General features: G+C 40.8%; 1 protein-coding gene across 1 annotated transcript; it reads right to left on the reverse strand.

The window, feature by feature from the left end:
- Positions 1 to 193: 193 nt before the first annotated feature.
- On the reverse strand, positions 194 to 8,079 carry LOC102781045 (uncharacterized). The gene is made up of 13 exons (XM_087835194.1): positions 7,677 to 8,079; positions 5,398 to 5,431; positions 5,241 to 5,318; positions 5,009 to 5,151; positions 4,789 to 4,911; positions 4,642 to 4,699; positions 4,338 to 4,499; positions 4,159 to 4,209; positions 3,815 to 3,951; positions 3,583 to 3,699; positions 3,382 to 3,439; positions 2,026 to 2,091; positions 194 to 1,948 (listed from the first exon to the last, which is right to left on the reverse strand). The coding sequence occupies exons 2-13, from the start codon at positions 5,405 to 5,407 to the stop codon at positions 801 to 803; spliced, it is 2,151 nt and encodes a 716-aa protein (XP_087691320.1). The 5' UTR covers positions 5,408 to 5,431; positions 7,677 to 8,079; the 3' UTR covers positions 194 to 800.
- Positions 8,080 to 15,325: the final 7,246 nt, after the last annotated feature.

Consider the following 15,325-nt stretch of genomic DNA (forward strand, 5'->3'; position numbering starts at 1 on the left):
AGGCTTGTGAGTATTACACCACAGGACATTACATAACCTACCGTGACTGCTTGAAAGGAAAAATGACAAACTCTTTTGTTTGAACCTGCAAGGAAAACGATATTTGGTCACATATTTGGTTAAAGTTCAAACTCTACTGGTGCAAAAAAAAAAAAAAAAAAAAAAAAAAAAAAAATCAGCCGCACGGGTCAGAACTGTTTTTTTTTTTTAAATTTCATAAAAGCAGTCAAACATATCTCAGTATTTCTCCTAAAAAATACAGTGAATCCACTTAAACCTAATGTGATGTTTCACACATTTGTCTTGTTTTCTGGAGTTAAAAAGGCATAAATGTAGATTAACTGCTGTAGCGGTCAAAAACAGAAAACAAATAGCAGGTTTGAACAACTTCATAAGAAACACAATAAAAGAATAAAAATATACACACAGGCAGCTGTTTAGTGTTTACGGAGCACATTTCTCAGCCTTCACTGAATGTGAACTTGGAAATACACGAGTGAGTTCTATTTAAATTCTATTCAAATGCCCAGTATCTTCAATTCTTCTACTTCTCTTATAAAGAGTGGATTAGTGGATAAGGAGTGCTGTTTCACCTCATTGGCGCTCTTTGACTTTCAGTCTCCACAAAGTTTAAACCTAAAAGTCCCAGCAGACAAAAAAATACCGACACTGCTTATATTACTGCACCTCCATCAGCAGGCTCCCATTCATTACAGAAATCAGCAGAACTATAATTTAAAAAAAAAAAAAAGTCACATTGCAAGTAAATCCCCCACTGGACCATCGAAATGTGATTTGATTCAGCTGAAATACGGATCAGTGTGGGACGCAGCACACTGAGGTTTATAAGGTTGGCTGAAGGCATAAGAGTGTGTTAGACTCCAGTCCGTACCACTGCTGCAGAGAGGAAAGTGCTGGCCAGGGTTCCCCAGAGGGCCAGTGTTGTAGCTGGGGTAAGACATCCACCCATGCTGTCCTTGGCTGGCTTCATAAGCTGTAGTCGGTATCCCATAATTGTGTGAAGCTGCCTGGGCACAGTCATTGGTGAGCGCTGTGTACTGTGCAATGCTGCCTCTGTACACACAGGGATCTACTGAGTGAGTTAGCATGTTCACACCAGCACTATTTATATAAGGACCCAGATGACCCCACACATCGTGATACCCACTTACACTGCCTGTCTGAAGACTTGCATTATCGCATGGCATGTGCGGATTCTGAAAGTGTTGTTGGTAATAATGTGGACCAGCGTCTATGCTGAGGTCTTTGTATGTCTCTTCTCTCAAACCCTGCTCTCTTGTTCCATTCTTATCCTCTGCAGCTGGCTTATACCCCTGCTCAGTCCAACACTCCCCATGTCCGTAGGAAGAGTTAGAGGAAGATGGCACAGCAGGAAACACTGCTTCATTATGCATCTCTTCATTTTCCCACTTTTTATAAGATATCTCGGCTGACTTTTCTTGGTCGCCGTGATGCCCGTTCTCCCTTCTTTTCCAGTAAACATAGTCGTTTCTCCCTGTTATGTCTTCAGACTGTCTGGCGTGCACGCCGTCAAGGACATAACCATCTTTGTTTTGAAAATGGGGGATTGTAAAGTTTCCTTCTGGCGTGTACCCACCAGTCTCTGGACCTCCATCACAGGGGTTGTGCTGTAGTGGAGAGGTTTCTGCATGGTTGAATTCAGATGACATACCATCACAGTCTAACTCCACAATCTCTGACCCCGGGGAAGACGTGAGATCTAAATTAAAGGGAGGTGATGTAGCTGATGGAGGGAGCCTTTTGCTGCTGAAAGACATCCTCTTCATCAGTAATATACCTTTGGTAATAGGCAGGCTGACATTAAAAACAGTCTTCCTCTTTGCTTTTACTCTTTTCTTCCTCTTTGACTTCATTAAAGCGCATTTCTCTGACATGCCTTCAGCGGATGTCTGGTTCGTGCTCAGCCCTTAGACATAAAGAAAAGGAATAAGTTAAAAGCAGTTTGCTAAGAAAGTGTGAACTCTAGCTTGCAAAGATACAAACCTTTGGCATCTATTTCCTTTTTTTTAATGTCAGCACCTTTCCATCCAGATTGCAGCATCTTTATGCCTGGAAAATATCCAAAACAATACAGTGGCATACAAAAAAAAAATAAAGAAATGCAAGGAACACTGGGTGAAAAAAAAAAAATGTATTCAAGTGGGTATTAATGAATACAAGCAAATCTAGAGAGCTGACATCAATAACAAGTGGGAAACAGCACTGAACAAAGGACACACTCTGCACGGTGAGTGCCAAAGATGCACTGACAAAATGTGATTCAGGCAAAATTCAGACGGCATAAAAGTTAAACTTCTCTGTAAAAATCCAGTTATAGCATAACTGTACACATAAGTATACAGTTGTATAAATATACATACACTCGCTTACATTTTTAAATAAGTGGTGGTAAAGGTTCCACAACGTCTTTTGACATTTTTAAATTGGTTGGGATGTTCAGGAATGACCCAGGAACACCACATTCACGGTCCACATGTTTATACTGCAAGAAAGAAACCTGTGCTCCAAAAATTGCCACAGTCAAGCTGAACATAAAACCAAAACGTTTTATGGTCAGAAAGATTGAGCTGTTTGCAGCTATGAAGGTGAGGTTTTCCAACCTGAGAGCATGGCACCAACTTTCAAGTATTGTGGTGGTAGCAAATATTTCAACTTCACCTCAAATTAACAGCTAGATGGTTCAAATTGAACACAGTTAGATGTGCCAATATTATAATAGTTCAAAAATTTAATAAAAATTGGTTTTGGGGATGGATAAAGCAGGCTAATATTAAGCTGCTGGAATGCTGGAATGGCTTTCCCGAAGTCCCGACCTCAACCAATTTGTAAATTTGTGGACTACACTTAAAAGTCGGGTCTGTGCCAGGAAACAAACAGATTTAAATGAACTCAAAGAATCAATCACTCAATCATTTCACCCTGGAAAAAGAACAGTTCAAAGAAATCATTAAAAGCCCAGAAATGCCATGATATTCATGCCCAGGATGAGTGGATGTAACCTTCTTCTCTTTTTTTTTTTTACTCCTTAAAAAAGATTTCTGACCACAACTGTATTTAGAGTATAACACTTTCAACAAATCACTGAGTGGGTACCTGTGTCTGTGCCTGTAGAACAATTCTACAGCATTTCTATTTTGTCCTGCCTTTTTAACTGAATGTTTCAATAATGACACGTCAGGGGGGAAAAAAAGCCTGTTTTTTGCAGTGGTTTGATCTATCACAGACCTGCTATCAAAAAAAAAAAAGGAGACAGGTAAATGTTATACTTACAAGAGCAGAGATGTAGAAAATGAAGTGAATGGTTTATGGCCAAGCAAAAGAAAAATAAGCTATACTTACACCAGTGGTAACTTTTGCCAGTGAGTAGCGCACAAAGGTTTTCTGGAACATGCACTACCTGAGAACATGAGAGGTTTATAAACTAAAGGACAGACGAGTACAGGTGAGACCAAGACTGTTTGGGGGAAAAGACACTGAGAGTCACGTCACATGCGGCAGAATCCCAGCAGGAAATTCTGTGCTGCAAAGAAAAAAGGATACCTTCAACTCTCCTCGGCCCGTTTCTCCCTCCACTTTCTTTGCCAGAGACTGAAGAAGGTGAGGTTTGTCTTTAAGCTCCGCAGTCACCTCCTCCACCTCCTCAGGATGAGTTTCCATCTATAAAAATGTATATTCACTAACTTTAAACTATACTTACCTCGCTTTTTGCATGCATAATACTAAAGAACGTTTGCTATAGTCCATTCTGATAACTGATCCAGAACAAACAGACCAAGTAGTTGATGAGGTGTGAGGGGCTGGTCAGGTGTTCAGTGATGTCCTTCTTGTTGGATTTGATGCGGCAGCAGTGGCATAAGAAACAGTAAGAGCAGCCATCTTCACTTCTATACTCGGCCACACAGTCGAGACCTGTTGAAAACATGAGAAACAAAAAAATAAAGAACATTTCCATTTCATGGGAATTACGATCACCAGGTGCAGTTCGAGACTGGAGTTGGACTGTGAGATGAGAAACTTTACTGGAGAGGCACATGAAAGAGTTTGCAGTCCGCCACAACCGTGCAACTTCAAGGCCTTTTTTTAACTCTATTGGTGCCGTTCTTTGTGTGTTCTCACCGATGGGAGTCTTGGTTCCAGTGTAGTCATCAGGAAAGCTGCTGGTGTGCTCTGAAAACACAGAGAACCCAACTGGGATGTGAACGAGTTGACTAAGTAGACCTCTGACTTAACAGAAGGATGAAAGTTTGCATGTATCAGCTGCGGTGCTGGCTTGTTAGTGTGCGCTGAGATCTTGCCTGAGTTTGTGTCAGCCTTGAAGGATTTCTTGGACCATGTGGGCTGGTTCTGTGCAAACACTACAGTCCTCTGGGATTCGGTGGGATAGTGCAAAGCTGTAGTCTCTGGATAACTCTCAGTTTCACCCTGTGCATCTCTTAAGGAACCTATGAGAGTTACTGCTGCAGTATCAGAGAGATAAAAAGATACTCATGAAGGGAAAAATAATCACGTGCATGCAGAAAAATTGGCAAAAATATAAAAAGTGAGAGTAATCAAGAGAAGACAGTGAGATGGGGAAAGAACAGTCAAACATTCACTGACCGTCATTTTCACTGGATGTTTCCATCCTCTGGTATACACCATCTTCAACCTCTAACAACTTCGTATGAAGGTGCAAAAACATATGAGCATCCACAATAATTTGCAGTTTATGACTACAAGAAAGCACGCACAATAAAAGCAACAGACCTGGATGTCTCCCGGTCCCTCTTTTTCCTCAAGCTTCTTGGCCATCTCCATCAGCGGCCACGCCAGCTTGGACAGGTCGGAGCTCTCCTGCCATTTAGATACCAAGTGAGGGTGCCAGGCTTTCTTTTAAAAACAAACAAACAAACAAACCATAATCTGTTAGTAAAATCCAACGCAGCACATGATCTGCTGTCACCAATCCTTCTCCAGTACTACTTACAATGTAGTTGAATCTGTGGAGACTTCCCAGTATGTGGTTACGCATGTCAGCCTTACTGAGGCGACACACGCACACCCCACACAAGTACAGCGCTTCTGTGCTCCATGCACCAGCCTTCACACATTCTGTAATGCAGCCCAAGCCTAAGTGCACATTAAAAACACACATTACTTCAGCAAACACTGAATAAAGAACCGTTTACGCACTAAAAGTGGGATTTGCTGCGGCACACCTATTATGGGTTGTAGTCTCTCCTTGTTGCTCAGGTACGCCTTCAAAGAATCCAGCAGCTGGCTTCTTCTTAAAACACCTACAAATGGAGGAATTACAGAAAAAGAATGGGCTATATGCAGCAGGTTTACATACAGTTAGTAGAAGACATGACTTACCTGGCTGCATGCTGCAACTGTAGAAAAACACCACCTGAAAACCCAAGATGGAGTTTAAGTCTCAAAGCAATGCTGGTTAGTTCACCTCATGCAGAGTTATGGTAGAGACATGGGAGATGTCTCCTGGTAGGGAGGGGGATTCCCACACTGTGTGTGCTCTTTGGGAATCTCCTTGTTGGTACAAAAATACTATTTTTGTCAATTGCGGTGTGTTATCGTTGGTGTTAGAAGATTTTTATTATTAAGACATTTTATTAATCATTATTGCTGATATACTAAAGCTAAAAGTTGCACTCAACCAGCTGCACAACTAACTGTCTGCACCTTGCCTTAAAAAGACTTGTTTGCTTTCACATTACCTAACTTTAACAGGAAACCGCCACCCAAGAGTAAGAAACGACCTTTTAAGAACATGACCTTTTAAGAACATAACGAGAAGTCACACCTGCTTGTTTGACTAGATGAGAATGTTACTTCCTTTCTTGTATGCTTCGTGCTGTGTATAAATAAAGGCAGAAAGCTGCTGCAGGGGTGTGAGTCTCCCTTGAGCTCTCACCTGTGCACGTTGAACTGTTACAAGTGTCTGAGTGTTATTTCATTATACCTGATTACATGATAAAGAATATCTCTATCAGTTGGCATTTTTATAGATTCAACTAAGGGAATGGGAACAAATTACAAACCCAATTCAAAAAACTCTGGATGCTGTAAATACACGAGTTTCTTTTATTAGTAAAATATAAATAAAAATGCAATGATTTGACAATGTTATAAACCTACATTTGTTTCGCAACTGAAATTAAAGCATGAAAATTTAAACAAGTGGATTTGACTCTTTCACTGAAAAGAATTTCAGCTCGTTTTCAGTTTGACGGTAGCCAAACTCTAGTCCACACTTTTCAGATGCTCACGGGAGAAACAGCTCACGGGCTACACTTTCTGCTCAGATGCTGCTAAATGTGGACCATGCTTCACAGTTCTAATAAATAATGACCCCAAGCACGCTGCAAAAGCAACCTGAGCTTTTCAAAACAAAGAAACAGCTAACACAGCTAAGGCAAGTGTTGGACCGATTGTCCCGCCCTGATTTTTGGATTCTGACCTGGTAAAAGAAACAACTCGAGACAGAACGCTTCAATCCAACAATTCTTTATTCACCATGTACATGGGAGATGCGCACAGCACGAAACCTCCTGCAGATCTGAGGGGTGCTCCCTCAGTCTGTTACATATATAGTATTTCTTACCAGATTTCCTCCTTTCACACCTGCTTTTCCTGTATGCTTAGTACTCTGTGTTGTTGCCCCATTATTCATGCGCAGTTTCAATAAAAACACCTCCTTGCACGGTTATCCTCCCCAACTTCTGTTTCTGTTTCCCTGCACGTGCCCTCATTTCTTACCTATGCAGGTGGCTTTTAAATGAACTCTTTAGGCACCTTAAGCTTCGCTACCTAGTTCTGCTTTCCACTCTATACTTATCTTTATCTATACTTATCCAGATGTTTTAGACAGCTGTTAGTGATGCTTTTTCTGCACCATTTCCTGTAAATGCTGTTTTCTCTCTCCGACTATTTTTCTCTTTCAGCTACACACGGAAGGCTGTCTTTGCACAAAGGCCTGACCCTAAGATAATACATACTACAATGCAGCTAGATAATATTATTAATCTATATAACGCAGCAAGCTAATACTATCACATATAATATAACATAACTCCACACAAGTCAACTGATCTCAACCAGTAAGTGAAGGTGGCTGCAGTAAAGCACCTGATGATGCCCATGGGTTAAAAACATCAAACACAAGAGTTTCATCCAAGTATTAAAAACAATCCTTATTTGAGTTAGTCCGGTTACTTTTGAGCCTCTAAAAATTGAGAGGGTGACTGTGTATAAAACTCGAAATTATTCTAAATTCAGAAGTTTTGTAAAACTCCTTGAAATAAAGCTGAAAGAAAGCTGGGGGAAATGCAGCTGCAATTACACTGTCACCATCAGGTGGCGCTGCATGATAGTCTGTTAAAGCAGCTTCCTGCGCTCCTGGACAGGACGCAAAACAAAGGTCCACATATTGCACAAAATATCAGAGGATTTATTGCTGTGACTTGTCTCAGAGTTTACTAAAAAAAATTCCGTTTTAACTAATGAACTAATTTAACTTTAGGAGGAACGTGAGCAGGAACATTAAATAAACGCGGAGCCGCTACTTTCTGGATAACAAAGTTTCTCCGTGGTGTCTAATACCGCAGTATGCTGAAGCAGGTAGGTTGGGTGCTTACCTGTGGAGCTGGAGGGTCTCACAGCCGCAGTGAGCTTTAACCGTGGATTCAAACGACGCTGATAGTAGTAAGACAGACACGTAGCGTCACATGTTTATTGTTCCGTCCGCTATTAGGCTGGGTAGTAATGTGGTCTATGCCACACCCACCTTTACAATGAACGCCAAGCAATCGCATCTAACCTGCTTCACCCCCATGCTTTGTCTAATCTGTTCATTCTTTAAAGGTAAAAAAGTGAAAGACACGCTGATCCTGCTGCAGGCTGTTGATGTCAGAAAGTTCGGGCTCCTCTGCTTGTTTCCTCGTTGAAGTATCTTGAAGTTTGTGACTTCACAGCATTGTTTCAAAAACCCTTGTATCCAGAGAGCTGGCCAAGAGAGGGAGTAGCTGTGCTTCAAGGTCTACGGAAGACCAGTTGTGCCACAACTCTCCTCATGTCATTATTGTCGAGCCACCTAAGTGCATCAGCAGTTTGTAACGAATTTGCTTATAACTGCACACCCCTTCAGACTGAATTCAACTCATCTTCCAGTCATAATCTTTTATCACAAGGCCAACACGTCCTGTTTGTCCTGTCTGTTCTGTCTGTTCCCAGCACACAGACAGAAACAGCAGTGAAAGGATGAAATATTTTGCAAGCTGCTTGAGGAAATAAAAGACTTTATTATCCCAAACTGAAGACTAATGCGCAATTTGTTCAATATGAGTCTTTGAGAAATCTTTATTTGTAACTTATATTAGCTTTCTTGTTTGTTTTTTTCCTTTGAGCCTACATACATTAATACCCAATTTTCAGTTGGCTATTGTTTTATTTCTATGCTTTCCATTATTTCATCCACCTGAAACTTGAAATATTAGCAGCCAGTCATCATGCACTGTGATGTGTCATATGTAGAGTTACGGCATCTGTGAGGATGTAGAGAAACTGCTAACACAGGGGCGTTTTTAGCCCATTTTGTAGAAATGAATCAAAGCACCCCCAAAGATTTCTTACTTTTTTCTTCTTTCTTTTTTTTTACAATGTTTGCTAATTGTGTGACACACTACTAAAATTACCATACAGTGCTTGGTTGAGATATAATAGTTCAACAACAAAAGTATAGATATACCCCCCCCCCCCCCAAAAAAAATAAATAAATAAATAAAAATTAAAAAATGGTTTGGTCCAGCCCACCTCTCCCCTAACTGACTCTAGCGCCCTTTCTGCCAGAGCAATGGTGGCCAAGATGCAGCAGAGCAGATGTGTGAGTGCCTGGCTTAAAACAGGACATGTTAGCTGCATTTAACCTTCAGTTACTCTTTATATAGGTAGAAGTCAGACCGTGTTTCTTTTTAGCTGAAAAACATTACACCCAGGTAACCTGCAGTGTTGAAAATGTGTTTTTCGACAATATGTCTGTGAAGGTTCTCAGTCATCGCTACACTGTACAGTATACACTAATTGTTAAGTTTGTGTTTAGGAGTTTTGTCTTTCGGATGAACTGGTTTTTGTCTGAGTGTGTTGCTGGGTCTGTAATACACTGGGATGTCGTGCTTGGAGAAAACTCTCCTGAGTTTCTCATCAGAGTTTGTAGCGAGGAATGCCCAGACCTCTACATTGGAGAGACCTAACAGTCACGTCACAAGCGTATGGCACAACATAGAAGAGCCACCTCCACAGGACAAGACTCAGCATCTGCATCTAAAGGGCAAAGGTCATTCTTTCAAGGATGCCAATGTTCACATTTTGGACAGAGAAGACAGATGGTTTGAAAGAGGAGTAAAAGAAGCCATCTATGTCCACTGTGAGCGACCATCTTTGAACAGAGGCGGTGGTTTACGACACCAACTGTCTGCCATCTATAATCCAGTTTTGAGATCCCTTCCCAGACAACTCAATGCCCACTCACATCCTGGGCCATCTGACATCAAGAAATCACATGATAGGGTGGGGCCAGGTTTCACAATGAGCTCACCTGAAACCCTGGCTGATTGTGACCCACTCCCGTTTTCACACCTTGGCTCATGTGATTAGGTAGAGGATCATCAGGGGTCCTTTGTCCCTCTTGAGGGAATACTCCCACAGGGTTTAAATCTGGGACTCTCCACCATTTGACCCTAGAACTGAAGAAACTTCTCGGATGAGAGGTGAAACGTCTTCAAGCAACTTAAAGAAGTCCAGACGCTTTTCTTTCCAAGCTCCTTAGACTTTTCCAACGATGTTTGCTACCCTACAATCCGTTGGTTATTTTATCATGTGACGATATTAAACCCAAGGTACTAACTAGCGAACTGACTGGATGCCCATTAACCTTATAACTCCTGTTGTGTGTGTGTGTTTGTGTACAGAGAGACAGCCAGGTTCATAATGGATATAAGGGAGTTTTTTCAAAAAAAGGAGCCACATCCAGGTAAAAGTGTAAGATCAAATGATCCGTCAATCAAGAATAATGTTGGATCAGTGTTTCAATATTTATTGCTTTTATTAGGTGTACATGTGGTTGGGTTATTTGCCTTTTGGTTGAAAGTACACCGAGAGATGACTTTTTTATTAGTGATCTTAATAGTATTGTTTTCATATTAATGTAATTTTTTCATCTAATTGAATACTAGGCAAATAGGCAAAGTTGTCTCTATTTTAATAATTTTTTTATTAATATTTTACACATTTGTACATTTCAAGGACTCTTCTTTAGGGTTATATTTTTGTCATTTGTACTTAGAAACATATAATCATATATGCTTAGAGATATATAATCGATTGTATAATGATAGTGTTGGGTTTATCTAGGCACAAACCCCGCTGGAACGCAAAACCATCAACTGCACGGCAAAACACGACAAGAAGGCGCTCTCTGTGTTTTGTGGCTCGCGAGGGAAGTCAGCCCAGGTTGAGGAAAAGATCCCTTCACCTGAACTCGGTCAACTTCGACTGACTCCTTCGCTACAGCCCTTTTTATTGTCACATACATGAATATGCGATTGCTAATACACGTGACATTCTCAAGCAGGCATATCTGCATCAATGTCTGTATTCTGTGTGTGGGGATGTGTGTGTTTTCAGCCATACCATACATAGACATACGACCTTTCAATGAACTTAATGTGTGTGTATGAGGTATGGAGAAAAGGTATGCAGAAAAGCAGAAGTAAGCGTCTTGCTAAACTATAAAAACAGAAACTTGCAATAGTTCATGTCTCAAATGAACATTTAAAGATGTGAAGTCTCGCACTTTTATAGAACAGAACAGTCTGGTTTCTAAAGCTATTACAGAAATTATAATGTCGAGGCTGCTTCCTCTCATCTCATGGTACACAAGTGCACACAGAATCTTACCAGACCTAATAATGAAAATGATTTTTATCAGCATACAAATGATTATATATTTCTAAGCATAAATGACAATATAAAAAATATGAACTCTCACAGATAGAATGTCTGACCCTTAGTAGTCTGCAAAGACTCTGTGTACCATAAAAGAGGAGTACGTTCACTCCTTTTCCAGAGTGTCCTGGCATACCACACATTTTCTAAGGTCATGAGAGAGGTCGCACCTTATCTTTCTGATATGTGGTATGGTAAACACATCTATATCTGTTTGAGTATAAGAGCCTTTTGTTTAGGTGAACTGCTTGACTCCCTAGTGCCAGCAGGTCTGGGGAGTCTTCACAGGGTCACCTTTTGACACACACACATACATAACACTTCTATTTTTGGAGTGTATTTTTTATGTATCTGTCTTATATTATACATACACATTAAAAGTGAATCTCTGTCCACAAAAATGCACTCAGTTTACTTCTTACTCACTATGAGCATCATTCATTATTCTCCCCCAGTAATTAAGATTAGGATATGTATTTATTTTTTTATTCCAATCCATTCTTCTTTTGCAGTAGTAGTCTTTTAAGATTATTTAAATAACCTTTATCAGATTTGATGGTTTTGTTACAGACTTTTCAAAAAAGTGTTTTGCTTTTCTTTCACAAATGTGGGGATTAAATTGTGTTAAAATGCACAAAACAGCGATGTCATGTTTTGTGACGAGGACCCAGGCACAGAGAGACTTGATGAATTTAAGAATCTTATGATTTAATTAAAAAAAAATTGCAGACTTGCACAGAGATGGTAAAATTATGATGACTGATAACGGAGACAAAGACAACAGACGACGAGGACAGGGAGTAGCAGGGGTTTAAATGCACCTAGGAGACAGTCAGAGAGAACTCGGGACGACTGGAGACATTTAAGGATGCAGGGACTGACAGGGAAGAAGTCTCATCGTGACGAGTAAAGATGATCTTGCCTGGCTGGGCAGCTCTCTGGGTTCTCAGCACCCCCAAAGCTCTGATCCTAGAATCCTAGCCTCTGTGCTAACATATCTTTGAAAACAAAGCCAGAAGGAGCCTTGCACAGACTTTAGTGTTATCTCATGAGAAGAATGACCTTGTGTCTTCCACAAATGCTGCGGAGACAAAGCAAAAAGGTTTCAGCAAACATGAGGGGGGCTGTTTAGACCAGCTGGTACCAGTCTAAGGACAGCCTGAGGGATGGTAAGAAATGCGATACAAATGTAACCCTATTCTGACTTGTGATATAAGGGGTACAGTACAAGTTTCTGTCCATGCTTGTAAACAATAAAGATACTATGACTCTATATGTACTATGATACTATGTAACTAAAGAACTGCATTTCTAACCTTGCCTTTGGAAAACTGTTCATTTCCCCAACAGCACACACATACAGTTTTGCTCTCATTGTTATGGCGAGTGAACTACTCAGCCTAATTTCTATAAAATGAAAATCCTGATCTCGTCCCTTGTTGGAGTTCAGCTATGAAAAAACTGCTTTCCAGGTACCTTTTTACCACTATCAGTGGGTTGCTATGACCTGTAAGACTCCACTATCTCACTCCCGAGTCAAAGCATCGTCCATCAGAGGAGCCCAGGCACCGTCCGCCTTCCACTGAATTCAAAATGTGGCCATGAAAACTCTGTTGATTAAAACACAGCACACAGAGAATATTTCTCTGGCAGATACTCACGTTTACTATATTGATGAGTCATAACTATTAATATATTGAGATACTAAGTCGCTCCGATGGGTGTCCGTGTTGAATAAGACTTACAGTAGGGAGTGATTTGAGTTCTCAAATGGAGTATAAAGGTGGTAAAAAACATATCGGTCTGTGTTTTGTATATATCATTTTAAAGACTCCAGAGTTGTTTTTTTTTTAGTGTAAATGATGTAAAATCAAAAACATAAATTGCTGACCCTGGGACTGAGCTCCTCTCTTTGTAACTGGGTTCTGGACTTCCTCACCAACAGACCGCAGTCTGTGAGGATCCACAATGTCTCCTCATCTTCCATAGTCCTCAACACTGGCTAGCCTCAGGGCTGTGTGCCAAGTCCCCCCCTGTTCATGCTGCTTACATATGACTGCTCACCCAACCACCCAGGCTGTCATATTGTAAAGCTTGCGGACAATGATGAGACCGGCTACAGGAAGTAGGTGGAACCACTTAGAGGACTGGTGCAGGAAAAACAACACTTCCAGCCTGATCAAGAAGTCTCACCAGAGGCTCTACTTCCTGAGGAGGTTGAAGCGTGCGGGAATGGAGAGCTCAGTCCTCATCTCATTTTACAGATGTGCGGTGGAGAGTATTCTAGGCTCTGGCATCAACATGTGGCACGGAAACGGCACTGTGGCAGAGAGGAAAGCTCTACAGCGGGTGATGAAGGCTGCGCAGAGAGTTGTCGGAGGCAGCCTCCCAACCGTCACAGACATATACACCTCCAGACGCAGGAAGATGGCCACCTGTATCATGAAGGACCCCACTCACCCAGCACACACACTCTTTGTCCGCTCCACTCAGGCAGGAGGCTGAGGAGCATCAAGTGCAAAACCACCAGACTGAGAAACAGCTTCATTCCAGAAGCTGTGAGACTTTCTCAATACATAAATGGACAAGAACTGCTATTGTAGCACCTTAATCACTACTGACACTGTCACTTTATCAATGCTGGTCATCATGCCCTTTGCTGCTATAGTATTTATTTACACCTATATTTATACCTACACTCGATACCCATACTCCATACTGGTACTCAGGTTGCTGCACTCTACTTATAGTATTATTTCTTGTATTGTTTTATGACTTGTTATTCCTGTTTGTTAAAAAAAAAAAAACCCAACAAAAAACAAAAACAAAAACAAAATTAAAAACCCCAACTATTCATTTATTACTTTAAAAAAAATTCTGTTTTTTCATTATTTTGTTTCTTTTCACTCCGGGACCGTGTGTACATAATTTCATTCCACCTCATGTTAACATGTGATGCGAAGGACAATATAGCTCCTTGAATCCTTGAAACACACTGATTAACGGATGATTACTGAATGAATAATGATTATGGTTTTGACACATAATGTTTTAAACTGAAATAAGTCCAAAGGTCACAGAGGTTATATTTATGCAACACTCAGCATCATGCACAGTGAGACATTAGGGGGAAAATCAGCTTTGATATCATAACAGACAGGTAGCAGGGTTTTTTTTTGTCAAGTTGCTACAACTGTGCATGATTTATGAGGAAGTAGTTGCTGTGAAGTTCTCCAAGGTCTGGCCTTGCTTGGCCTGAAAGTTCCAACAAATACCTCACATGTGGGGGAGGCCGGTCACAAGCTGATGAAACCCCCCCCCCCAATTTGCCTCAGACGTGCTCTCCTTTCCTCTTTCCCACGCTTATACTACCACACTGAGAAATAACTCACATTTTCAATATAAACAAAAGCACAGGGGGACAAGTGGATAAACCTGAATGTATTAAGCACATTTGTCAAGTTCCTGTTCATCTTCTTAAAGATTGCACAAGAAATAAATTCAACCTTCAGGTTAATTCCACATTCTGGGTCATCATCTACAGTGTTAGCTTTACTGTTACTGTAGCAGAGAGAAAATGCTGTTTCAGAATGGTCTCAAAGTGCTTTGATGCTCTCTCCTCTGCAGACACAGCTAAACACATTTACGCCTTTCTGCCCTCCAACGATGCTGCTAAAAAATTTAAATATAAATATAAAGGGAACATTTAAATTGCACATCAGAACCAAAATCATAACCCATATGAATGCTGGATTCAAAATAACATCAAAACCAAAAGGTAAGTTCACATCTTCTATTTATTTTTTTTTACAGTGTTTGTTCCTCTAATGTTTCAAACCTGTCATTTGGTGTAAAGTTTTAATATCTGGCGTTTGCACACTTTTCAGGAAAACAGGGCGTCTTTTCACATAGAGACAGAACAAAATAACACTGCAGTGTTCTTTCATAATCAGCAGGGCAATAGAGCAAAGGCTTTGTTACAAGATTGGTACACTGTGGTTACAATGGCGTCAGTTTCCTGTTCTGAGGCAACAGGCATACATCCAGTGAGAGCTTCTGCAGCGCATCGGTTTCAAATCTTCACACTGTGCCTTCAGAGATGCTCTTCTGCATACCTTATGCAAGTTACTGTTTGCATCCACTTCTGACCTTTATATCCCAACAAGGAGTTTTCTCCCAGAGATCTGCCACTCCCCCCCCCCCCCCCTATTTTTGGACCCTTGACCTATAGATGGCTGTGAAGAAACCAACAATAGTTGTGTCCTTCCATTAATCTGGGTCCTCA

This window comes from Neolamprologus brichardi, chromosome 22, assembly GCF_056152115.1.
Source record: "Neolamprologus brichardi isolate AB-2024 chromosome 22, ASM5615211v1, whole genome shotgun sequence".
NCBI lineage: Eukaryota > Metazoa > Chordata > Actinopteri > Cichliformes > Cichlidae > Neolamprologus > Neolamprologus brichardi.